At 46.5% G+C, this 27,416-nt stretch overlaps 1 protein-coding gene across 3 annotated transcripts in view; it reads right to left on the bottom strand.

The window, feature by feature from the left end:
- HMCN1 (hemicentin 1) overlaps nucleotides 1-27,416 on the bottom strand; it is a 723,834-nt gene that overhangs the window by 156,712 nt on the left and 539,706 nt on the right. For 2 of the 3 annotated variants that reach the window (XM_040408842.1, XM_040408843.1), the window contains 3 exons: nucleotides 14,183-14,264; nucleotides 12,417-12,686; nucleotides 8,674-8,844 (listed from right to left, as the gene is read on the bottom strand). In XM_040408842.1, the coding sequence (XP_040264776.1) occupies nucleotides 8,674-8,844; nucleotides 12,417-12,686; nucleotides 14,183-14,264 (523 nt within the window). The remainder of the gene's footprint in view (nucleotides 1-8,673; nucleotides 8,845-12,416; nucleotides 12,687-14,182; nucleotides 14,265-27,416) is intronic. The other variant, XR_005774384.1, reaches the window with a different exon arrangement.

Below are 27,416 nucleotides of genomic sequence, written 5' to 3'. Positions count from 1 at the left end.
ATGTCCACTGTGCATATTTTTTGGGTGGATTCTAGCGTTGGGCGAGCATGCTCGGCCGAACACCATTTTGACTCGAAAACACTGTGTGTGCTCGAGCGCGATGCTCGAGTCTCCTCCCTGCACGTTTGTTGGCTGCTACGCAGCCAATAAACGTGCGGCGAAGTGCTAGCGCTCACTTTAATGCCGTAGCTATGTTGGTTACTGGCATTACAGTGATTGGTTGGCCGGAACGCGTCATCGCACCCGATGACACTTGGTTTGGCTCAGTCTTAGTCAGGGCGAGCTAAATTGCGTGCAATTGTTTGGTCGCTGCTGACAGTGACAAAACCTCTGCTACATCTGTTGTGTTACATTTGCGCATCCTAAATATCTATGACATTGAGCGCATGTCACGAGGGTATCAAGAGCCACGTCTGACTCCGTTATACCCGGGGTCAGGAGGTCGCAGCGGGTGGCTGCGCGCTCTATATCTAAAGATCACGTTGTTTCTTAGTGATTGTTTTCTGTGTTTGCCTTGCTATCCTTTTTGTCTCAATCAGGGATCCGTAGCTTCTCCTCCTCAGCTGTTTCTTGTCTGCCACTCCCAACCTCCTTATATTCTCCCCTCACACTTCTCTAGTTGCCAGTTATAGAGCTTCCTGCCTGGACATCTATACTGACCCACTGGAGTTGTGAATCCTGGTTGTCGTTCCAGAGTGCTACCCTCCGGATCCCTGTTGGGCTTCTTGTTGTCTCCTGTTGTCGCCCACCTGGGATTATATGTTGAGTTTGTATTGTCTGTCCTTCCCTTGGTGTTTTCCTTTAGAGCTAGTGGTGCGGGCTAGTGTTCCCACCGCCCTGTTCACTATCTAGGGCTCAGCTTAGGGAAAGCCAGGGCTTTAGGCACGTGATCGGCGTACGGGTGAGGAACCCGTCTAGGGACGTCAGGGCAGCCAGGTGCCAGCCGCTAGGTGAGTCAGGGGTCACCACCTTCCCTCTCACTTGGGCAGGGCCTTCCTTGTTCCCTCCCTCTGTGTCACGTATGTGATAGTCACGCCGACCGTGATAGCGCAATTGTTTGGCCACTGGTGACAGCGACATTACATGTGCTACATCTCCTGTATAACGTTTGCGCATCCTAAATATCTGTGACATTCAATGTAATTTTTTCGCTGCTGGTGACAGCGACATTACCTGCGCTACATTTCCTGTATAACGTTTGCACATTGTAAATATCTGTGACATTCAGTGTAATTTTTTCTTAGCCTCTGGTGACAGCGACATTACCTGCGCTACATCTCCTGTATAACGTTTGCGCATCTTAAATATCTGTGACATTCAATGTAATTTTTTCGCCGCTGGTTACAGAGACATTACCTGAGCTACATCTACTGTATAATGTTTGCACATCTTAATTATCTGTGACATTCAGTGAAATTTTTTCTTAGCCACTGGTGACAGCAACATTACATGCGCTAATCTCCTGTATAACATTTGCGCATCCTAAATATCTGTGACATTCAGTGTAATTTATTTGCACATACACTTACAGAACCTGCGCTACTGTACGTGTGACATACTTGCAAGCATATATACCATTTAATATGCTCAAGGCGAGCAGTAAGGGGCGGGGAAGTGACCGTGCTGCTGATGGTGCACGCAGAGGCCGTGACCCTGGGCGTGGTGAAACTGTGCCTGCTGCCAGAGCACAAGAAACACACTCATCCGCGATACCTAGCTTCATGTCCCAGTTTGCAGGGTGGCGCAGGACACCACTCTCGAGGTCACACCAGTGTGACCAGGTGGTCAGTTGGATTCCAGCTGATAATGCTTCCAGTCGGTTAAGCACCACCCTGTCTTCCACAAAGTCCAGTCTCAGTAGCCAAAATTCTGGTCAACAGAATCCTCACGCTGATCCTCCTTCCTCCCACCATGGAGAGTCTTGGCAAACAAGTGAGCCCACACTCGGATCTACGGAGGAGCTCTTTTCATCGCCATTCCTTGATTTGGGCCCGCTTGAAGAGCGACATGAGGAGATATTGTGCACTGATTCCCAAATTCTTGAGCATCCACAATCAGAAGATGACGATGGGGAGCGGCAATTAGTGTTTCACGAGGTGGATGATGATGATGAGACACAGTTGCCAATAAGTCAGTGGCACTTAGAATCTCAAGAGGTTGATGATGAGGATGAGACACAGTTGTCAATAAGTGAGGTTCTTGTTAGGTCAACAAGTCAGGAGGATGACCAGAGTGAGGAAGTGGAAGAGGAGGTGGTAAACGATGAAATCACTAATCCAACCTGGGAAGGTGGCAAGCCGAGCAAGGACAGCAGTACAGAGGGGAAGGGATCCGCAGCACCGCAACAGGCTGGAAGAGGCAGTGGGGTAGCAAAAGGGAGGGAGCAGGCGACACCAAACAGTCCCACAACTGTTCCCCGGAGCACCCCATTGCGGAAATCTCCCTTGCTAAGGGGTAGGTGTTCCGCAGTCTGCCGCTTTTTGAGAAAAGTGCGGACGATAAAAGAATTGTCATTTGCAACCTGTGCCGTACCAAAGCAGGGGTGTGAACACTAGCAACCTTACCACCACCAGCATGATCCGCCACATAGCATCAAAGCACCCGAATAGGTGGGCTGAATGCCTGTGTCCACAATCAGTGTCTGCGGGTCACACCACTGACATCTCTTCCCCTGTGTTACGTGCTGGCCAATCCCCTGTCCAAGACGCAGGCCCGGATGCCTCCAACCCTGCACCTGGACCTTCGCAAGCACCATCAGCTAGCACATCCACTTCTGTGTCCCAGCGCAGCGTACAGATGTCCATACCCCAGGCTTTTGAACAAAAGTGCAAATACCCAACCACCCACCCACAGTCCATAGCACTAAATGTTCACCTTTCCAAATTGCTGGCCCTGGAAATGTTTCCATTTAAGCTTGTGGACACAGGGTTTCCACAGCCTGATGGCTGAGACCGTCCCTCGTTATTCAGTCCCCAGCCGCCACTATTTTTCCCAGTGTGCCGTTCCCGCCTTACACCAGCATGTGTCCCGTAACATCACCCGTGCCCGGACCAATGCAGTTATTGGGAAGGTCCACTTAACGACTGACACATGGACAAGTGCTTTTGGCCAGGGACGCTAAATTTCCCTGACGGCACACTGGGTGAACGTTGTGGAGGCCGGGATCGAGTCAGGTGCTACTGACGCCAATGATTGTGGGCCCTACTTCCATCAGGATTTCTGACACCACCTACATTAGTGGCTGCAACCCCCCCTTCTCCTACTCCACCTCCACTTCCACCTCTGAATTCTCATCTTGCAGCACCAGTAAGCCATCAGTCAGTAGCTGGAAACAGTGTAGCACTGCAGAGGAGAAGAAGCAACAGGCCTAGTTGAAACTAATTTGCTTAGGTGACAAACAGCACACCACCGCAGAGCTGTGGCAGGGTATAAGGGACCAGACTGAGCGGTGGCTCTCGCCACTCAATCTACAAATAGGCATGGTTGTGGCTGATAATAGCCATAACTTGGTGGCGGCTTTGGAGCTCGGCAAGCTCACACACATACCATGCCTAGCCCACGTGTTCAACTTAGTGGTTCAGCGGTTGTGAGACGTAAGTACGCACTGGAACTCCATTTTCCACATTTTGGGCAGGCTTTGTGAGCAGCAGAGGGCAGTAGTGGAATACCAGCTGCAACATGGTCGTCGTCCAGTCAGCTTCCGCTCTTCATAAGCAACAAGTGAGCATGGATGTCTGACCTTTGTGAGGTTTTACGCAACTTTGAGGAATCGACACAGATGGTCAGCAGTGATGCCTCTATTATAAGTGTAGCCATCCCACTTCTGTGTCTACTGAAACACTCGATGCTCACAATGAAGGCGGACGCTTTGCATGTGGAAGAGGTGGAAATGGGGGAAGACAGTACACAGGGTGATAGCCAGACCACCCTCAGTTCGTCTTCTCAGCGCAAATTGGATGATGATGAGGAGGAGCAGGAGATGGTTGCCAACACTACAGAGGGTAGTACCCATAGCAGGTTTATTTTATCTGTTCAGCGTGGATGGGCCAAAGAGGAGGAAGCTGATGAGGAGATTGAGAGTCATCCTCCTGATGAGGACAGCAAAGTCTTGTCTGTTGGGACTCTGGCACACATGGCTGACTTTATGTTATGCTGCCTTTGCCGTGACCCTCACATTATACGCATTTTGGCCAACACCGATTACTGGTTGTTCTCCCTTCTCGACCCCCGCTACAAAGAGAACTTCTCATCTCTCTTTCCTGTGGTGGAGAGGACTAGCAAAATGGTGCAATATAAGAAGGTCCTTGTGGAAAAATTGCTACAAAAATCTCCAGCTGACAACACTGGCGGCAGAGTACATAGTTCTTTGGGCAACCGAGTAGGGGAGACGAGGGGAACACACAGCAGTTCCAACAGAGGCAGGGCAACACTCTCCAAGGCCTGGGACAGTTTCATGACACCCCGCCAGCACCCTCACCCTGATGCGCGGCCTAGTGTTACAAGGAGGGAAAAGTTTTGGAAGATGGTGAAGGAGTACGTAGCAGACCGTGTCAGCGTCCTCAGTGATCCCTCTGTTCCTTACAACTATTGGGTGTCCAAACTGGACACGTGGCATGAACTGGCGCTCTACGCCTTGGAGGTGCTGGCCTGCCCTGCCGCCAGTGTTTTGTGTGGGTATTTAGTGCTGCTGGGGGCATAATAACTGATAAGCGCATCCGCCTGTCAACTGAAAATGCTGACAGGTTGACTCTTACCAAAATGAACATGGCCTGGAGTGCGCCTAACTTCTCTACTTCACCAGAGGAAAGTGGCTGAACATAAAAGCACTTTAAATGTGGCTTTTATGGTGTATTGAATACACTGTATTACCATGCACCCCTTCCACCACAAAAAAGGGTTTATGGTTCAATCTTCCTTTTCTCGTCCTCCTCCTCCATCATATCAACATGCTTATTAGGCCTCATGCACACGACCGTATTTTTTCACGCCCCGCAAAACGGGGTTCCGTTGGTCCATGATCCGTGACCGTTTTTTCGTCCGTGGGTCTTCCTTGATTTTTGGAGGATCCACGGACATGAAAAAAAAGTCGTTTTGGTGTCCGCCTGGCCGTGCGGAGCCAAACGGATCCGTCCTGAATTACAATGCAAGTCAATGGGGACGGATCCGTTTGACGTTGACACAATATGGTGCAATTTCAAACGGATCCGTCCCCCATTGACTTTCAATGTAAAGTCAGGAGTCCCTATTATACCATCGGATCTGAGTTTTCTCCAATCCGATGGTATATTTTAACTTGAAGCATCCCCATCACCATGGGAACGCCTCTATGTTAGAATATACTGTCGGATATGAGTTAGATCGTGAAACTCATATCTGACAGTATATTCTAACACAGAGGCGTTCCCATAGTCATGGGGAAGCTTCTAGTTAGAATATACTACGAACTGTGTACATGACTGCCCCCTGCTGCCTGGCAGCACCCGATCTCTTACAGGGGGCTGTGATCTGCACAATTAAACCCTCAGATGCTGCACCTGAGGGGTTAATTGTGCATATCATAGCCCCCTGTAAGAGATCAGGGGCTGCCAGGCAGCAGGGGGCAGACGCCCCTCCCTCCCCAGTTTGAATATCATTGGTGGCCAGTGTGCGGCCCCCACCCCCGGCCCCCCTTCCTCCCTCTATTGTATTATCATTGGTGGCCAGTGTGCGGCCCCCCCGCCCCCCCTCTATTGTATTATCATTGGTGGCCAGTGTGCGGCCTCCCCCGGCCCCCCCTCCCTCCCTCTATTGTAATATCATTGGTGGCCAGTGTGCGGCCTCCCCCGCCCCCCCCTCCCTCCCTCTATTGTAATATCATTAGTGGCCAGTGTGCGGCCTCCCCTCCCCCCCCCTTCCGATCATTGGTGGCAGCGGAGAGTTCCAATCGGAGTCCCAGTTTAATCGCTGGGGCTCCGATCGGTAACCATGGCAGCCAGGACGCTACTACAGGCTTGGTTGCCATGGTTACTTAGCAATATTACAATATTAGAAGCATCATACTTACCTGCTGCGCTGTCTGTGACCGGCCGGGAGCTCCTCCTACTGGTAAGTGACAGGTCTGTGCGGCGCATTGCTTAATGATCTGTCACTTACCAGTAGGAGGAGCTCCCAGCCGGTCACAGACAGCGCAGCAGGTAAGTATGATGCTTTTAATATTGTAATATTGCTAAGTAACCATGGCAACCAGGCCTGCAGTAGCGTCCTGGTTGCCATGGTTACCAATCGGAGCCCCAGAGCGATTAAACTGGGACTCCGATCGGAACTCTACGCTGCCACCAATGATCGGGGAGGGGGGAGAGGGTAGGCCGCACACTGGCCACCAATGATATGAATACAATAGAGGGGGGGCCGGGGGGGCCGCACACTGGCCACCATTGATAATACAATAAAGGGAGGGAGGGGGTGCCGGGGGAGGCCGCACACTGGCCACCAATGATATTACAATAGAGGGAGGGGGGGCCAGGGGGGGCCGCACTGGCCACCAATGAAATTAAAACTGGGGAGGGAGGGGGGTCTGCCCCCTGCTGCCTGGCAGCCCCTGATCTCTTACAGGGGGCTATGATATGCACAATTAACCCCTCAGGTGCAGCACCTGAGGGGTTAATTGTGCGGATCACAGCCCCCTGTAAGAGATCGGGTGCTGCCAGGCAGCAGGGGGCAGTCATGTACACAGTTCGTAGTATATTCTAACTAGAAGCGTCCCCATCACTATTGGAACGCCTCTGTGTTCGAATATACTGTCTCTGAAAAAGCTTTTATGCAGACGGATCTTCGGATCCGTCTGTATGAAAGTAACCTATGGCCACGGATCACGGACGCGGATGCCAATCTTGTGTGCATTCGTGTTCTTTCACGGACCCATTGACTTGAATGGGTCCGTGAACCATTGTCCGTCAAAAAAGGACAGGTCATATTTTTTTGACGGACAGGAAACACGGATCACGGATGCGGCTGCAAAACGGTGCATTTTCCGATTTTTCCACGGACCCATTGAAAGTCAATGGGTCAGCGAAAAAAATGGAAAACGGCACAACGGCCACTGATGCACACAACGGTCGTGTGCATGAGGCCTTAGGCTGCCCTCGCTCCTAATGTTTTAGAGAGTCAGCTCAGCAGCAGGCCCTCCCCCCTAATGTTTTAGAGGGTCAGCTCAGCAGCAGGCTCTCATCCCTAATGTTTAAGATAGACAGATCAGCAGCAGGCCCTCGCCCCTAATGTTTTAGAGGGTCAGCTCAGCAGCAGACCCTCACCCCTAATGTTTTGGATGGTCAGATCAGCAGCAGGTACTCGCCCCTTATGTTTTAGAGGGTCAGCTCAGCAGCAGACCCTCACGCCTAATGTTTTAGATGGTCAGATCAGCAACAGGCCCTCGCCCCTAATGTTTTAGAGGGTCACCAGCAGGACCTTGCTCCTACTGTTTTTGAGGTTCACCAGCAGGCCATAAATCATAATTTTTCAAGGGTATGTATGATGCCCTCCTTTATGTGTAATAAAGGGTGTATTGGAGTTCCTTGTAATTTTTGGCAGCCCTTTCATTTAGTGCATAGGCTTTATGAGTGTAGGAGTCCCACTACCTGAACAATTGTACCACAATGTGAATGAGGCCCTCTTTTATGTGATATACAGGTTGTATCGGAGTGCCTCTTCCTTGTAATTTTTGGCAGGACTTGCACTTTATATACAAGTAAATATACAGGAAGGAATATTTCCTAAAAATTTTTCCTCTAAAGTCGATTTTATCTTCGGGTTTGTGCGTATTATTGTCAGTCTGTAAAAGTGGCGTACTACTCGGACACTATCATTCCCAGCAGCGACCTAAGGCTACTTTCACACTAGCGGTAGGACGGATCCGACAGGCTGTTCACCCTGTCGGATCTGTCCTGCCGCTATTTCTCCGTGCTGCCGGACCGCCGCCGGACGGGGGCGGAGCTTCGGCGCAGCACGGCAGTGCACAGCGAGAGGCCGCCAGACTAAAAAGTCTGACTTTTAGTCCAGCAGCCTTTTGACGTGCACTGACATGCTGCGCCGGAGCTCCGCCCCCGTTCCCTTTATAGTCAATGGGGACAGAGCGGCGGTCCTGCGGCATGGCGAAATAGCGGCAGGATGGATCCGACAGGGTGAACAGCCTGTCGGATCCGTTCTGCCGCTAGTGTGAAAGTAGCCTAGGAGTCCAAAATGCATCCAGACATCCTCCCCATGCTGTTCCCGAACCATTTCGGTAGTGTTTTTTATCAATTTCTGACCTTTTCCTGTGAACCAGACACCCTCCCCTCTTCAGAGCAGGGGGCGCCTGGTTTAATGCTCAGGTTCTCACATTGACTTCCATTGTGCTCTGGCGCTCTGTAGAGCACCTGAACATCCCAAAGTGTTCTACTCGAGCACCCGAGCACTTTGGTGCTTGATCAACACTAGTGGATACTTATTAAACATGTTATTGAATGTTTATTTTAGTACAATATGTGATAGTTAAGAGTCATTTCCTTGTTCGGATCTTCTAGGGCACCTTTACTTATACACACTTATGTTTAGTTTGATATGATAGGAGGTTATTTACTACAGTATGTATGTGGTTGATGATTACAGTACGTGTTGTTATCACAAGCCATACAACATTAACTGTTGAAACCAAAATACCTGGACAAATTTTATTTTGACAGATTCTGGTTTCCGACTCTTCTCCTTGGCAATACAGGCCACCATTAGCTGGGGCAGGGTTGCTGCATAGTCGTATGCGTTTCTCCACTCCCTGGCCACAAGTTACACTACACGCTTGCCATGGCAGCCAATCTGAAAATCCACCATGCACTGGAAAAGAAGTATTTTTATGCACAAACGCAATGTACATAATGTCAGTGAATGCAAATTTCTGTATATTTTAAATATTATGGACATTTAAATCAGATTTTAATAGTAAACTGCTATGAATTATACCAAGATAGTACAAAATATTCATATATCTCCTCAACACAACACATGTATAAAATCCAGTCTTGGGAAAAGCGAGTTATTTTTGGTAATTTATAGCTGTTAGGATAGTACATGTAGTATAATTGTACAACAAACTGTTTTTGCCATATTGAGAATTCCTATTTTACATGACAGTAAGTGCAAAGAATATAGCTTTAATCTGACTGAATACCAAAGCAGTGTTTGTCCTATTATTTATGCATGGAACCACACAGGGCCGGTGTTATGGGGGGCAAACAGGGCAGTTGCCCAGGGCCCCCATCCCTAAATGGGGACCCCTGCTGAGCTGCCCAGACACATGTGGAAAAGAGCTGGTTGGCGCACCTGAGAAGAGCACAGACAGCAGAGCAAGGAGCGCTGGTCCCTGGTCTCCCGCCCACTGTAGCCCGCAGGGTCCTTATACTGTAGTGAGGAGCTGGGTGCTGGTGAGTTCAGAATGTCACCCCTCCTATGACCTGACATTTGTGCTGCTGGCCCCTCTCTCATCTCTGTGGTGCAATAAATGACAAGGGCTGCTTGTTGGCAGACATAACCTGATAGGTAAAGCTGGACAGTCCAGACCCTGGACTAACATGAGGGAAGACAACCTGCAGAGAATATACAGGACCTGTCCTCTGCACCATCCCCCCCCCCCCCCCCCCCCCTCCCCACTGTAGCTGTTTTTTGTTTTTTTTTAACTATTTGCAGCCTGGAACACAGTTGTCTAAATATAATGTAATATAATGTAATATTTATAATGTATCTAATGCTTGTCTATCTCACAAGTATCATTTATTTCTGCATCCTTTATCTACCCATATATCTTTATCTTTATTTCTTCTATCTATCTATCTATCTATCTATCTATGTATCTATCTATCTATCTATCTATCTATCTATCTATGAATCTATCTTTCCGTCTATTTAAAATTATGGAAGAAAGTGGATTCCTTTATTCACCCAACTCTCATTAAGTGTTTGGGTGAATAAAGAAATCCACTTTTTTTCATTTTTACTTGCATTTTTTATTTTATTTTCATATTTCTTTCTATTCGTTATTTACTTTTTACTTAGAATGCAGAAAACAAATTATCTCCTTGTCCCCGCTGTCTCTATATACAGAGCACTGGTAACAGTGACTATTTTCAGGTGTTTTCTGATTATTTAAGAGAGTTCAGCAAGTCTCCTGGGCAAACTTGCTAAGGGAAGCACACTTAGGGCTCATGCACATGCTGGCCGTTCCGTGCGTTGGGGGCCACAATATTAAGTCCCCAATGCACGGGCACCATCCATGCGGTTCCCACAGACGGATACAGACCTATTCAACTTGAGTGGGTCCGTGATCCGAACATGTTCTATTTTTTTGTGGTGCAGAGACACAGAGAGGAACCCCACGGAAGTACTCCGTAGTGCTTCCATGGGGTTCCGTGCCTCCTTTCCACACTGCTGCTTCTGGATTGAGGACCCATTCCGGTGAATGGGTCCGCATCCGTGATATGGTGAGCACACAGTCGGTGCCCATATATTGAAGACGAGCAACGGCCGTCTCCATGAGCCCTTAGGCTGAGTTCACACTTCAGTTATTTCCATCAATTATTGTGAGCCAAAACCAGATGCAGGTCAAAAACACAGAACAGGAGGAAATCTTTCCCTAAGGCCTCATGCACACAACCGTTGTTTTATTCCGTGTCCGTTGTTCCGTTTTTCGTGATTTTCTTCGGACCCATTGACTTTCAATGGGTCCGTTGAAAACTCAGCTAATGCACTGTTTGTCATCCGCGTCCGTGATCCGTGGTTCCAGTCCGTCAAAAAAATATAACCTGTCCTATTTTTTGCACGGAAAACGGTTCGCGGACCCATTCAAGTCAATGGGACCGTGAAAAAATGCAGAGGCACACAAGATTGTCATCTGCGTCCGCGTCCGTTTTTTTCTTATCATTTGCATGGCAAACTTGACTTTTTTTTACTTTCCTTCATGTCTGATGGTCCTCCAAAAATAAAGGAAGACACACGGAAACAAAAACTGAAACGGATCACGGAACAACGGAACCCCATTTTGCGGAACGGAACACAACAACGGTCGTGTGCATGAGGCCTTATACCTTATCTCTGAGTAACCTTCACTACTGGTTTGGGCTTGTAATAACTGCTGGAAATAACTGACCAAATGAACTGGGCCTTAAGGCTACTTTCACACTTGCGTTAGGAGCGGATCCGTCTGGTATCTGCACAGACGGATCCGCTCCTATAATGCAAACGCTTGCATCCGTTCAGAACGGATCCGTTTGCATAACCATGAACAAAAAAAAAAAAAAATATATATATTTTTTTTTTATTTTTTTTTGTTCATGATAATGCAAACGGATCCGTTTTGACTTTACATTGAAAGTCAATGGGGGACGGATCCGTTTGAAAACTGAGCCATACTGTGTCAACTTCAAACGGATCCGTCCCCATTGACTTACATTGTAAGTCTGGACGGATCCGTTTGCCTCCGCACGGCCGGGCGGATACCCGAACGCTGCAAGCAGCGTTCAGGTGTCCGCTCACTGAGCGGAGCGGAGGCTGAACGCTGGCAGGCGGATGCATTCTCAGTGGATCCGCCTCCATTGAGAATGCATCAGGGCTGGACGGCTGCGTTCAGGACCGCTCGTGAGCCCCTTCAAACGGAGCTCACGAGCGGACACCTGAACGCAGGTGTGAAAGTAGCTTACCTGCTTCCTCTTCCTCCTCTCAGCTCCAGTGCTCTCCGACCTCTGCTCAGGTCCTTGGATGTCATCATCCATTTTGACGCTGCTTGCAACTAATCGTGAGCCATGGTGGTGACTTCTCCCCTTGCATGAAGTGAATAAATGTGACTGTTGATACAGTACTTCAGAATTTCGGGCCCTGCTTTAAATTTCGCCCAGGGCCACATTTTGTCTAAAACCGGCCCTGGAACCACATTATATAGAGGGACAGGGTTCCTCCAAATGTTTGCTGTGGTACAGTTTTAGAAACTTAAAAGGGGTTGTCCCCTCTGGAGAACCTGTTCTCTAAATCAGTGTTTCCCAACCAGTGTGCCTCCAGCTGTTGCAAAACTACACCTCCCAGCATTGCCGGACAGCCTTTGGCTGTGCGGGCATGCTGGAAGGTGTAGTTTTGCAACAGCTGGAGGCACACTGGTTGGGAAACACTGCTCTAAATAAGACCTATTTTGCAATCAGCTGATCATCACTAGTCCATCAGCAAAACAAGTCTGTGATCGAGGGAAAGAGAATAGTCGTGACCAGTCCCCAGAGCACAAACTTCTTATTGCTGGCTCCTGTCTATGATACCACCATACTCTGATATGGCTTTTGGTTATAGGTTGTCATTTTAGGACAACCCCTTTAATATTGTTTTCGGACTTTAAGTTGCTGTCTAAACTGTTGCAAGATTTTTTAAATTACCTTGTACAGTAAAAGAAGCTTTGACAGCTATTGATCCCATAATATTTGTAGCTCTGCATTCATATATAGAAGTATCTTCCTTGCGAGCTGCAACAATTTTTAGAGAACTATTTGATAGTATTGTGAATCGATTATCTCCAGAGATGGGATGAGTTACACGGGACCAGATAACGTCAGGTTCAGGTTCACCATCTGCTTGACAGTTTAGAACCACTGTTGCACCTGCATTCACTGTAGTATCTATTGGATGAATTGTGATCATAGGAGGTTCTGTAGATACAATGAAAGGACAGAGCAAATGATATTAAAGAATGAAAGTCGATATAAGACATCAATTCTTTCTACGTTGTAATCTAAATATTATGAAGCATGAGTAGTTTTAATACACATATTTACATTTGGCTTCATAACTTAGGCTACTTTTACACTCACGTTTTAGGTGGATCCATCATGGATCTGCAAAAACGGATCCGTTACAATAATACAACCGCATGCATCCGTCATGAACGGATCCGTTTGTATTATCTGTAACATAGGCAAGACAGATACGTGATGAAAATCAATGGGAGACGGATCTGTTTTCTATTGTGCCAGAGAAAACAAATCCATCCCCACTGACTTACATTGTGTGCCAGGACGGATCTGTTTGGCTCAGTTTCGTCAAGCGAACAGCAAAATGCTGCAGGTAGCGTTTTGGTGTCCGCCTCCAGAGCGGAATGGAGACTGATCGGAGGCAAACTGATGCATTCTGAATTTCTGAGCAGATCCTTTTCCATTCAGAATGCATAAGGGCAAAACTGATCCGTTTTGTACCGCTTGTGAGAGCCCATGACGGATCTCCCAAATGAAAAGCCAAAATGAGAGTGTGAAAGTAGCCTAAAATTTTCCAAAATTACACACACAAAAAAAATTGTCAAAGTTGCATTATTTCCTATAAAAGGCCTTTCATGATTCGCTTGATTTCGTTTATTTGAAAGTTTGTGACCATTTGATGATATACACTACACCTACAGATATATAACTTAAACAATGTACAAATAATTAGGGATAATTAACAAGCAAAAGGCACATTGTCTAAGATGTCTGTTGTCTAGCTAGTTCCATGCAGATTATGCTGCATTTGCAACATTGTACAGTATCTTTTGTTAAATAAACTAATTTTCCATTAACTCTTAAATCAATTCTACCAGCCTCCTTCCCTCAACCAAGCTGCAGCAAGTAAGTACATCTTTTTTTGTGAATTGGTGGGAGCTCTTCATCTCTGTGGTGCCCCCCCCGACATACATATACTCTACTCATATGGACAAAGGATGTCTTGATGAAATACTTTCTTTTTGAATACTTGGTAAATAGTTTTTTGGGATTAACATATTTATGACCTATCCTCAGGATAGGTCATTTAGATCATCGGGGGTCCAACCCCCCAGACGCCGCTATCAGCTATTTGATAGGGGAGCAGCTGAGCCTATTCACTAGTAAGTGACTGATCTGTACCTAGGGCATGTGACAGATGAACGTGATGTCAAAAAGAAGCCTAAGTGCTGGAAGTCAGACCCCCACCAATCTCATGCTTATGACCTATTCTGAGAACAGGTCATCAGTATGATAATCCTGGAGAACCCCTTTAAAGTCATTTTCACTATGTATGCTCCATGTTGAATATTTCCAATAAAGTGTCAAAATTCCCCAGGAATATAGTGGTTTAAGAAATTCACACACTTTTTACCATCACTTTGTATCATATAAAACATACAAAAAGGCCTTACTTTGCAGAGACAATGTAATGGTATGCTCCAATACGCCAGCAACATTTGTAGCTAAGCAGGTATATTCACCAATGTCTTCATTCTGTGCAAACAAAGTGATCAATGAATGTTTGCAGGAAAAAGAGTAAAATCTGCTCTGAAAACCAAAAACCTTTAACAGCAATAGAATAATGACACCATCTGATATTAGAAATGCGGTACACAAAATATTACTATGATGAAAAAAATGCACAGATTACCCCTAAACCTCAAACAAAAGTTGTTATCACCAAAGCTCCTTTTCACATCACTAACAGGCATTTCATTATTTTGTTCCATCACAGAAACAGAACAGAATGAACGAAAAAAATATGGATCCATCACACATTGGCCACCAATGGTGCACGATGGACCCCACTGACTATAATTGGGTCCATTTGGTTTCCATCAAGAATCCATCATTTACCAGACAAAACAGCGCTGTAAAACTGTAAGCTGTGCTATTTTGTCCTCCTTTTTGGATGTAATCTGCAATAGGGGCCCTAATCGAGCCTGCACCACAGAGGTGAACTCAGTCTAAGGCCGAATGCACACGGCCGTGTTCCGCGGCCGAGAGCGGTCCGTGGTATGCCGGCCTGGATTCCTGTTCAGAGCAGGAGTGTACGGCGTCATTGGCTGCTATGACGCCTTGCGCTTCATGCCGCCGCTGCACTACAGTAATACACTCGTATGATCTATACAAGTGTATTACTGTACAGCAGCGGCGGCATGAAGCGCACGGCGTCATAGCAACCAATGACGCCGTACACTCCTGCTCTGAACAGGAATCCAGCCCAGCATACCACGGACCGCTCTCGGCCGCGGAACACGGCCGTGTGCATTCGGCCTAAGAGTTTTATTTTCAGCGATTTTCCAGATTTTGTTTTTCTGTGGGGTTTGGCCATTTTGTTTACATGTGCCTGTTAGTGTTTTGTGGGTAGGCCTCTGGTTGGCTGACAAGTTTGAATAAGATCACTATTTGACACAAACTTTCAAGATGTCTGCTGCAAATGGGATTTAAACAGTGTTTGAGGTATAATCCATGTTTTAAATTATTTTTCATTTTTTTCTATAAAATTGAGGTGCCCACATTTATTACAGTTTTTGTCTTAAACTGAACCACAAAGTCATAATCTGCACAAAATTTCACTTTTTTCTTGGTACTAGCTAAAAAATGAAACAGTAGGCGTTCTCAAAGTCAAATGGTGCAAATTCTCATACGAATCTATGTTATTTCCAAGTTGGCGTAAATGTTTTTTTCCTGACTTTATGACAAATTTATTAACAGGTGTGCATCTTTTAATAAATCTGGCACAAATTAATCTAATTATGTTTTTTTTAGACCCCCTCATCCACCCTTTCCCCTCTCCATAGACTTCTCTGTAATCTGATCCTTTAGTCACCAGGTAGCGCATCATCACTGAAGACAGATCTGAGCAGTGAACTGTGAGTCAGTGTTTTGGTCAGGGATTTCCATCAGTGATTGTGAGCCATAAACACAGAACAGGTACAGATCTCTCCATTATACCCAGGGGTCAAGTCCTGGGGAAAAAAGTGTGGGAACTTACCCAAGATCCACTGCAACCCCCCCCCCCCCCCCAAAAAAAAATATATATATATTTCGCTGAAAATTCAGTGCAAAATTTATTGTAAAGTTCCAGTTTACACAAACAACTGCAAAATTAACATGAAATAAACATGGAGATCCCAGTGCCAGCTGCCTTGCTGGTGGACGATTAGCATATACTTCTGCTGTGGCCCACAGCATAAGTATATGCCAATCGTCCACCAGCAAGGCAGCTGGCACTGGGATCTCCATGTTATTGGTCAGTTAATACATCAGGGACCCCCTGGCATGGGGCCTGGGCATAGCTAAGTGCAAACTGGGTGATCCATAGGCAGGACCGGGTGGCTGCCCTCATCCACCAGCCCGTCCCTAATGCCAGTCAATACCCCCTTAGGAAATCTCTCATCAGATGTGAGAGCAGCAGCGATCGATCAGCCAGGATTAATGTGCACAGTGGGAGGCCTCGCTTAGGCAAGTGACAAACTGCCCCCCTCATTCTTAGGCAAGTGACAAACTCAGCTCTGCTACATCTACAATGAGCAACTACAACAAATGTAATGCCAAACTGCAGTTCCTCTATGTGATGCCTTGGATAGCTTCCACTGGACCCACAGGCTGTGGGTCCAGTGGAAGCTATCTGAGGCATCACAATCGCATAGAGGAACTGCAGTTTGGCATTACATTTGTTGTAGTTGCTCATTGTAGATGTAGCAGAGCTGGGTTTGTCACTTGCCTAAGATTGAGGAGGGGGGGGGCAGTTTGTCACTTGCCTAAGGCCAGGGTAAGGGGGGCCTCCCACCCAGGCTGTGCACATTAATCCTGGCTGATCAATCTCTTCTGGCCTGCTGCTGTGCTGCCTGCAGTCACATCTGGTGAGAGTACTGACTGAGATAAAAGAGGGGGTATTGACTGGTCTGGTCTGGGGCTGCTGGCCACCGGTGCTCCCACCAGGCGGATTAGGGCCCCCGGACACACTCAGGGACAGTCACAGACACTTAGACTGGCCTGGACCGGACCACCAGGACCCCGGTCCGGTCGGATGGTCCAGCCACGCTCACCCCAGCAGACAGTCAGGCAGGGGCGTACACAGAAATCATTGGGCCCCATAGCTTTTATGCCTTGCAGGATAGCAGGAAATCTGAGTGACATTACATGATGTAATAGCACCCAGCTTTTCTGCTCCCCTGCATGGCACATGTGGAGAGACATGAGAAAGCTGAGTAACACAACTCCCACCTACCCTCATATCTTCTCATGCCTCTGCACTTGTGCCATGCAGGACATCAGGAAAGCTGAGTCACATTACATAATGTAGTGACACCCAGCTTCCCTCCTGTTCTGAATGGCATATGTGCAGAGGCATAGCCTGGGAAAGCTGAGTGACCTTGCCCCCTTCCACACACATACACCTCTGCACTGTCCTCACCTACAAGTCCTCACTTACTTCATTACTGGTTGTGGCAATCCAGAGGAATCAGGCGGGGGCGGGGCTAACAGACAGGAGGCGGAGCTAGGAGGCGGGGCTAGCAGACGGGAGACAGTTAGGAAGATAGACAGGGGCGGGGACTCTCCTCCACTGCAGGGCCCCCCCTTCCTCACGGGCCCCATAGCAGCTGCGTGGTCTGCCTATATGGTAGGTACGACAGGCAGTCGCAGGCTCAGGATAGGAGGAGGGGGGGGGAGTCAGTCAGTGAGTCTTCCGTCCTCAACTGAAGCCGCTCCCCTTCCCTCCTCACTTAGCCTGCCCTGCACAGTGCGAGTCACGCAGGGCCTCGCCTCCGCTCCGCCCCCTGTGAATCTGATTTCACCGCTTCCCCTCCTGGTCCTTTTGCCCTGAAAGGGAACGGCGTTCCTGCCATGAAAGAAAAAGGGCAGGAACGCCGTTCCCACGCGTTCCCACGCGTTCCCCCTCGACTCGACCCCTGATTATACCTTATGTCTGTGGAGACTCCGATCCTGGTTTTGGCTCACAATCACTGATGGAAAACACTGACGTGTGAATGAGGCTTAGGCTCCTTTTACATAGACCTATCATTGGGTCAATTTTCAGGGATGAGCATTTGTAGAAACATACAATAACACAATGATAAAAAATGTTTACTCCTCATACAATCAATATCGGGTTCATTCCCAATAACTGCCTGTTACACTGATCTGTGTAAAAGGGCGACTAGTGAAAAGGAAGTGGGAGCAGGAAAACTGTCTGGTAAGAGGAAAAAGAGGCATCTTTCTCTGATAAGACACAATCCAAAGTTTGTCATATACGGTTCATTTATGATAAAAATGATGTGACAATTAATCTTTAATAAATTGCTCTAAAATACGCATTCAGGATTTTTTTTCTTAATTTCATCTGCAATGTCCACTTGTGAACCCTCAACTATAAACTTTCTATTATTAGATTTTTAGTAGATTCAGTAACCTCTGTTTGGATCTGATAATAGCCCTGTTAGGCAGTTAACATGTATCTGCACTTTAAGCAGATATTTTGGATTTTTGAGTATTGTGGAATACCAATAATTTTTATGTACAGTCAAGTGAAGAAGTGCATACGTTTTTTATAGGGTGCTCTGATATCATCGTTTTGTTTTCTGTTCTTCTGTTTCGTCAGAAAATCATAAAATTTTTAAAAACATCCCTTATTTTGAGCATCAGTTGTAGCCTACATGCACACGAACGTTTGTGTTTTGCGGTCTGCAAACCGTGGATCCGTGTTTCCGTTTTTTTTTTTTTCGTTGTGCTTCCGCATCCGTTCCGTCTGTCCACAAAATATGGCCGTTGATTTTCATTGTGTCTCCTGTTTTTTTGCGAACCGCAAATAATGTAAGAGGAAATTGTGTGAATTTTAAGTATCCCCACCCAGGATACAGGTATATATGCTGGTCATCTGACTGTTTGGTGGCCATTTTCTGCAGTGTTTCCAGGGTACAGAGTGTTGTTTGATTCTTAGGCTTTGGTCACATAGAATTTTTGCGTTTTGGGTCTTGCTTTTACCATGGCAGATGACTCTCAGGATGAGGCCATAGTGCACTGGCTTTTTTCTAGGCGATGCGGACAGCAGTCACTTCTGCTGGACGAGGAACTGAGGAGAAAGAGGAGACTTTGGGTCCATCCCATTATTTCCCTACGGTACACGAAAGGCCACTTCCATAACCTCTACACTGATATTCGTCAGCATCCTGAAAAGTTCTGGTCGTTCTGTCGGATGTCAGTGTCTAATTTGATTGCCTGCTGTCGTCTCTCCGTACTGTCCTCAGCTTCCAGGACACCAACATGAGGCGCTGCATTACTCCTGAGGAAAGGCTCATCGTCACACTGAGGTAAAAAATATGTTCTTTTATTGCTAACAGTAATGTCTAGGGCTTCTGTCATTAGTAACATGGTTCTTAAAGTGCCTGATGTTAGACATGTGGTCATGTCAGCTAAAGTTACAAGTCTTTGTGTGTTATTTCTTTGTGCCATTGTCTATTTCCATTATTTTATTTATATCTGCCACATGACATGCAAAGATAATAGGTATTGTTGTCTGAGAAGCTCTGTTGTTTTTTCTCTGGGCACGCCATCATCATGCTGATATAATGTTCACATCATCCTGCATAGCCCATACATTCTGCATGAAAATGGCGTGACCACAGTAGGCGTAAAAAGAGCCTGTAGGAGTCTGGCCCACACTCCCATTGTTGTGAGTGTTTAACCCTGTATAACGAATTTTCTGTATTTTAAATATGTTTATTAAAAAAAGGAACATAGAATGTATAAATTATGTCTACTAACAGCCATTTTACTCACCATGTTCCTGATGCCATTAACCCTTACCAATATAATTTATTTTATGTTTTCTTTGTTTCTACAGATTTCTGGCAACTGGGAACTCATTTGCATCACTGCATTTTGAGTTTGTTTTGGGAACCTCAACGATTTCTCGGATTGTGCATCACACTTGTCATGTCATCTGGCATAGACTCCAAGAGGCGGTAATGCCACAGCCTAAGGCGGAGAATTGGGTTTGAATCGCTGAGGGCTTCAATGATTCTGCGCAGTCTCCAAACTGCATCGGGGCACTGGATGGCAAGCACATTCTTGTTAAGAAGCCTCCTCACTCTGGCATCCGATTCTTCAATTATAAACAATATTTTTCGGTAGTGCTTTTGGCTTTGGCAGACAGTAACTATCGGTTTATAATGGTTGATATTGGGGCCTATGGAAGCACATCAGATGCTTGCATCTTTTGTGCTTCCAGATTGGGTGAGCGGATTCGTGTCAACCAGCTTGCCCTGTCTGAGTCCAGAAGACTGCCCGGATATGCAGGTCCGCCGGCTCCATTTGTCATCGTTGCTGATGAAGGGTTTGCATTGACTCCCCATGTTATGCAGCCCTTCCCCAGACGCGGTTTGGATGTCAGGAGGCGTATTTTCAACTACCAGTTGACTCGTTCCCGCTAGAATGTTGAGTGCGCTTTCGGAATACTCTGCAGCAAGTGGAGGGTGTTTATGTCATCCATACAGAGGGATCCGGAGAATGCTACCCTGGTGATTCAAGCTTGTGTTCTACACAACTTCACCAGGATGCACAATACTTTTATGTTGAAATGTGTAGAAATGATGACATAAGTTTGGTTCCAAGCAAGAACATGAGCCAAGCAATTTTGAACTATGTTTTTTACTGACCCTAACCCCCCCCAAACAAAAAATTTAAGACAAACCATGTCTCAAATTTTACAATATACATAAATAAAATAAATTAAAAATACATAATTACAAATCTAATAGATTCCTTGTAAAGGAGGTTGGTCCATAAGAGGGTCCAAGCTGAACATTTTCCTGATACAGGGCCCCTGATGTATAAGGGGCCGGATAATGTTTATGGCCAAAGGGGGGGGTTTGGGTATGGGCACATGGGAAACCGTTGGGGCTGGAAAGATGGCTCTTGGACTGGGGGCTGTCGAGGTGGATAGCTGATGGGGATTGGATTTTGGCCTAATATCACCTGGCGCCGGACTCTATCTATTAGAGAATGTATGTCACCTTGGAACGGGGAGGCATACATCTGGGCAATTGAGGACATGCAAGTACTCAGCCTCTGGAGGTACCCGACGCAACAATGGCACCATCCCCCTCATCATAATTTCCTCCTGCACATCATCCCTCTTCCGGGCTAGGTAATCAATGAATTGTGAATCAATAATTTCACAATTAGCTAGCCCAAAAGAAGGCAGGGTGTCGCCGCATCTCTGGATGGCATGCCGGTTCAGGGCTCCGTTCCTGTGGCCTAGAAGTTTCCCTTGGCTGTTGTTCGGGATCTTCAGCCGGGTTCTGTGTGGGAGTGGACACTGGGGAGAACACAGCTGGAGTTTCTGCACCTCCCACATCAGAAAGCTGGGATTCCTCCTGCTCTGAATCATCCAGACTGTCCACAGTACTGTAGGGCAAATCGGATAAAAAAAAATTAACTACATTATTTAAAAATTACATTCTAAATACAATGAAATTATGGCAAACATAGTAGTGCATGTCCACAATATAAGGTGAGCCTGCACACATCAAACAAGGTTTACAAATGTTCGCCCTAAACATTTGTTGCCACATTATAGAATCTAAGAAAAGCGTGACTGTTGCTTTGAACATTGTTCACATAGAAACACAAGATTGCTGGGTGTTTAGAGGTGTCCGACTCTAAAACATGTTATATAGACACATTCAGGAGCTAACCAACTTCTGAAATTCTGTCAGTCTGTAAAAGGGAGAGGGAGAATGGCATTGCTTGCCATAGTTTGCAAACTGCAATTTGTGGAATTTTGGCACAGACGGCTTTGAAGCCAACCGTTAAGAATTAACTAGCAAGCATCAAGTAGAAGTCAGCACAGACCAAAAAACATAGAAACATAGAATGTGTCAGCAGATAAGAACCATTTGGCCCATCTAGTCTGCCCAATATACTGAACACTATGAATAGCCCTTGGCCCTATCTTATATGAAGGATGGCCTTATGCCTATCCCATGCATGCTTAAACTCCTTCACTGTATTTGTAGCTACCCCTTCTGCAGGAAGGCTATTCCATGCATCCACTACTCTCCCAGTAAAGTAATACTTCCTGATATTACTTTTAAACCTTTGCCCCTCTAATTTAAAACGATGTCCTTTTCTAGCAGTTTTTCTTCTTTTAAATACAGTTGCAAGAAAAAGTATGTGAACCCTTTGGAATGATATGGATTTCTGCACAAATTGGTCATAAAATGTGATCTGATCTTCATCTAAGTCACAACAATAGACAATCACAGTCTGCTTAAACTAATAACACACAAAGAGTTAAATGTTACCATGTTTTTATTGAACAGACCATGTAAACATTCACAGTGCAGGTGGAAAAAGTATGTGAACCCCTAGACTAATGACATCTCCAAGAGCTAATTGGAGTGAGGTGTCAGCCAACTGGAGTCCAATCAATGAGATGAGATTGGAGGTGTTGGTTACAGCTGCCCTGCCCTATAAAAAAACACACACCAGTTCTGGGTTTGCTTTTCACAAGAAGCATTGCCTGATGTGAATGATGCCTCGCACAAAAGAGCTCTCAGAAAACCTACGATTAAGAATTGCTGACTTGCATAAAGCTGGAAAGGGTTATAAAAGTATCTCCAAAAGCCTTGCTGTTCATCAGTCCACAGTAAGACAAATTGTCTATAAATGGAGAAAGTTCAGCACTGCCGCTACTGTCCCTAGGAGTGGCCGTCCTGTAAAGATGACTGCAAGAGCACAGCGCAAACTGCTCAATGAGGTGAAGAAGAATCCTAGAGTGTCAGCTAAAGACTTACAAAAGTCTCTGGCATATGCTAACATACCTGTTAGCGAATCAATGATACGTAAAACACTAAACAAGAATCGATTTCATGGGAGGATACCTGTCACGAGGGTATCAAGAGCCACGTCTGACTCCGTTATACCCGGGGTCAGGAAGTCGCAGCGGGTGGCTGCGCGCTCTATATCTAAAGATCACGTTGTTTCTTTGTGATTGTTTTCTGTGTTTGCCTTGCTATCCTTTTTGTCTCTCTCAGGGATCCGTAGCTTCTCCTCCTCAGCTGTTTCTTGTCTGCCACTCCCTACCTCCTTATATTCTCCCCTCACACTTCTCTAGTTGCCAGTTATAGAGCTTCCTGCCTGGACATCTATACTGACCCACTGGAGTGGTTAATCCTGGTTGTCGTTCCTGAGTGCTACCCTCCGGATCCCTGTTGGGCTTATTGTTGTCTCCTGTTGTCTCCCACCTGGGAATATATGTTGAGTCTGTGTTGTCTGTCCTCCCCTTGGTGTTTTCCCTTAGAGTTAGTGGTGCGGACTAGTGTTCCCATCGCCCTGTTCACTACCTAGGGCTCAGCTCAGGGAAAGCCAGGGCTTTAGGCACGTGATCGGCGTACGGGTGAGGAACCCGTCTAGGGACGTCAGGGCAGCCAGGTGCCAGCCGCCAGGTGAGTCAGGGGTCACCATCTTCCCTCTCACTTGGGCAGGGCCTTCCTCGTTCCCTCCCTCTGTGTCACGTATGTGATAGCCACGCCGACCGTGATATTATAACTGGCCCTTACTTTTTGAGAAAAAAATAAATAATTTTTTTTTATAATTTTTTGTTTGTTGTTTTTTTTTTTTTTCTCTCTCTACTTAGAATCCAATATGGATCCTATTGATGCCTTGGCAGAACAGCTTCAAAGCCTGTCTTTGGAGGTGGCAGGATTGAAGGCGTCTGTTCTCCAACAACAGCAGCAAATGCAGCAGACCGCACCCCCAGCGGTTGCTATGGGTAACCAGGTTGTCACTGAGCCCAAGGTTGCTCTTCCCGACAGATTTTCTGGGGGAAGGGACAAATTTGCGACGTTCCGTGAGGCCTGCAAATTATATTTTAAGTTGCGCCCTTACTCCTCAAGTCATGAAGAACAGCGGGTAGGGATTGTCATTTCCCTGCTTCAGGGGGATCCGCAATCCTGGGCGTTCTCGTTACCCCCTGGTTCTCAGGCTCTTCGGTCAGTGGAGGGATTTTTTGGGGCTTTGGGTCTCATATATGATGACCCTGACCGAGTCGCCCTGGCTGAGTCGAAGTTACAGAGACTCCTACAGGGAGATCGGTCAGCAGAGGAATATTGCTCAGAGTTCCGTAGGTGGGCTACGGATACTCAGTGGAACGACCCGGCTCTCAGGAGTCAGTTCTGCTCTGGGTTATCTGAAAGGGTTAAGGATGCACTGGCGCTGTATGAGACCCCCCTTTCCCTTGATGCTGTTATGTCCCTCTCTATCAGAATAGATAGACGTCTTAGGGAGAGATCGAAAATTCCGGAGCAATTGGTTACCTCTCCCAAGCAACAGTCAGCCTGTACTGACTTAAATGAGCCTATGCAGCTAGGCTGAACTTCTCGTCAGGTCCGTCCTCCCGAGGTTCGCCGTAGGGGGGGGGCTTGTTTTTTCTGTGGGGGGAGGGGTCATTTCATTAATGTCTGTCCCTCCTTTCTCAAAAACAAAAGACCGTCGGGAAACTACTAACCCCGGGCTGTGCGGAGGATGTCAGCCGGGGGTATACGTTTCCTCCATACGAACATCTCAATTTGTGTTACCAGCGGTCATTGTTTTTGGTGTTAAGACGGAGTCTATTTCTGTTTTTCTAGACAGTGGAGCAGGGGTAAACTTGATTGATGCCCATTTTGCCCGCACTATGGGTTTGTCTCTCTGTACGCTGCAGAGACCTATTCCCGTATTCGCTATAGATTCTGCTCCTCTGTCTCAGAGAAACCTCACCCACATTGTTCGTAATTTACACCTTCGGGTAGGGGACCACCATAATGAGTGTCTTTCATGTTACGTTCTGGAGGGCCTTCCCTCTCCGGTGGTATTAGGTCTTCCCTGGTTGGTAGCGCACAATCCAGTGGTGGATTGGCAGGCCAGGGAGATATTGGAATGGAGTGAGCATTGCAGAGAGAATTGCTTAAATAACAATTGCTTAATTGCCTCCATAGCTTCCCTACCTACATTTATTTCGGACTTTAAGGACGTTTTTTCTGAAAAGGGTTGTCAGAAACTACCACCTCATCGCCCTTATGATTGCCCGGTTAACCTGATTCCCGGGGCAAAATTACCCAAGTCCAGGTTGTATAATCTTTCGGGTCCCGAGAGACAAGCCATGAAAGATTATATCTCCGAGAGTCTGGCTAAGGGACACATCAGACCCTCTTCTTCACCCGTGGCTGCAGGGTTTTTCTTTGTTAAAAAGAAAGATGGGGGCCTGCGTCCTTGCTTAGATTTCCGTGAGTTAAACCAGATAACCATCCGTGACCCATACCCTCTTCCTCTCATTCCTGACCTTTTTAATCAGATTGCGGGTGCTAAGTGGTTCTCCAAACTTGATCTTAGGGGGGCCTACAATCTGATTCGTATCAGGGAAGGGGATGAGTGGAAGACAGCTTTTAACACCCCTGAGGGGCATTATGAAAATCTAGTTATGCCTTTCGGTCTGACCAATGCCCCTGCTGTCTTCCAACATTTCGTTAATGATATTTTTAGTCATCTCATCGGCAGGTTTGTAGTCATTTACCTAGATGATATCTTAATTTATTCGGCTGATCTGAAAACACATGAGGTGCATGTCAGGCAAGTACTGCAGGTCCTACGGACGAATAAATTATATGCGAAAATTGAAAAATGTGTCTTCGCTGTTCAGGAATTACAGTTCCTGGGATATTTATTATCTGCTTCAGGTTTCCGCATGGATCCTGGGAAGGTCCAGGCAATTTTAGATTGGGATCTTCCTGAGAACCTTAAAGCCCTACAACGGTTTTTGGGTTTCGCTAATTTCTATAGAAAGTTCATTAAAAATTATTCAGTGATCGTTAAACCCCTTACCGACATGACTAGGAAGGGGACGGATTTTTCCAAATGGTCTGGCGCCGCTAAAGATGCATTTTCCTCTCTAAAGGAGAGGTTTACCTCGGCACCTGTTCTAATTTCCCTGATGTCTCCCAGCCTTTTATTGTCGAGGTAGATGCGTCAGAGGTGGGAGTGGGAGCTGTATTGTCTCAGGGTCCGTCTCCTGGCAAATGGCGTCCTTGCGCTTTCTTTTCCAAAAAATTATCTTCTGCGGAGAAGAATTATGATATTGGAAATAGGAAACTGTTGGCGATTAAACTGGCGCTTGAAGAGTGGCGTCACTTCTTAGAGGGAGCAACCCACCCCGTCACGGTGATTACGGATCACAAGAACCTTCTGTACCTAGAATCGGCTAAGCGTCTCACCCCTAGACAAGCTAGGTGGTCGCTATTCTTTACCAGATTTAACTTTGTAATCACCTATCGTCCTGGGGCAAAAAATACCAAGGCAGACGCATTATCTCGTAGTTTCCCTGGAGGGGGTAATGTTTGTGATCCGGTACCTATTTTACAAAGAGGAGTGGTTGTCTCTGCTGTACACTCTGTTCTAGAGGGAAAGGTGTTAGAGGCTCAGGGGGACGCCACGGCCTCTTGCCCCTCAGAGAAATTGTTTGTACCGTTAAACCTGCGTCTTGAATTATTAAAAGAACATCATAATTCGGCACTTGCTGGACACCCGGGTAGTAAAGCAACCTTGGAGCTTTTATCTCGTCGTTTTTGGTGGCCAAGGTTGCGTCAGGATGTAATGGATTTCGTGTCTACTTGTTCTACTTGTGCACGCGCGAAAGTCTCTCATACACGTCCAGCAGGGTCTTTATTGCCACTTTTCATCCCCAATAGGCCATGGACACATCTGTCAATGGATTTCATCACTGACTTACCGTTGTCGGCGGGTAAAAAAGTTATCTTGGTAGTAGTAGACAGGTTTAGCAAAATGGTACACTTTATTGCGCTACCCGCACTTCCTAATGCTAAAACTCTCGCTCAGGTGTTTATCAGTGAAATCGTGAAGCTTCACGGGGTCCCTTCCGATGTGGTTTCGGATCGGGGAACCCAGTTTATTTCTAAGTTTTGGAAAGATTTTTGTTCCCGTTTGGGGGTTCACTTGTCCTTTTCCTCAGCTTTCCATCCTCAGTCGAATGGACAGACTGAGCGTACCAACCAAAACCTAGAAACATATTTAAGGTGTTTTGTGTCTGAAAACCAAGAGTTGTGGTCATCATATTTACCGTTAGCTGAGTTTGCCATAAATAATCATTATCAGGAGTCCACTGGCAAGTCACCATTCCTTGGTGCATACGGCTTTCATCCCCAATTTTGTACTTTCAAAGAGGGGGGGTCTTCTGGGGTTCCCGAAGAGGAAAGGTTTTCTTCTTCTCTTTCATCGGTATGGCAGAAGGTGCAAGTTAACTTGAAAAAGATGAGTGGTAAATATAAATGCATGGCCGATAAGAAACGGTCGCCAGGTCCGGACCTAGGAGTGAATGACTATGTGTGGTTGTCTACTAGGAATATTAAGTTGAAGGTTCCTTCTTGGAAACTGGGTCCTAGGTTCATTGGTCCCTATAAAATAGTAGCCGTCATTAACCCTGTGGCTTTTCGCCTGGAGCTACCTCAGACTTTTAAGATCCATAACGTCTTCCATAAATCGTTACTCAAGAAGTATGTTCCACCTCTAGAACCATCGCCGCTGCCACCTCCTCCTGTCATTGTGGCTGGTAATCTGGAGTTTCAAATAGCCAGAATTGTTGAT

This window comes from Bufo bufo, chromosome 9 (genome assembly GCF_905171765.1).
Source record: "Bufo bufo chromosome 9, aBufBuf1.1, whole genome shotgun sequence".
NCBI classification, from domain to species: domain Eukaryota; kingdom Metazoa; phylum Chordata; class Amphibia; order Anura; family Bufonidae; genus Bufo; species Bufo bufo.
Note: the sequence above shows the minus strand (reverse complement) of the source record. Positions and strands in the feature narration are given on the sequence as shown.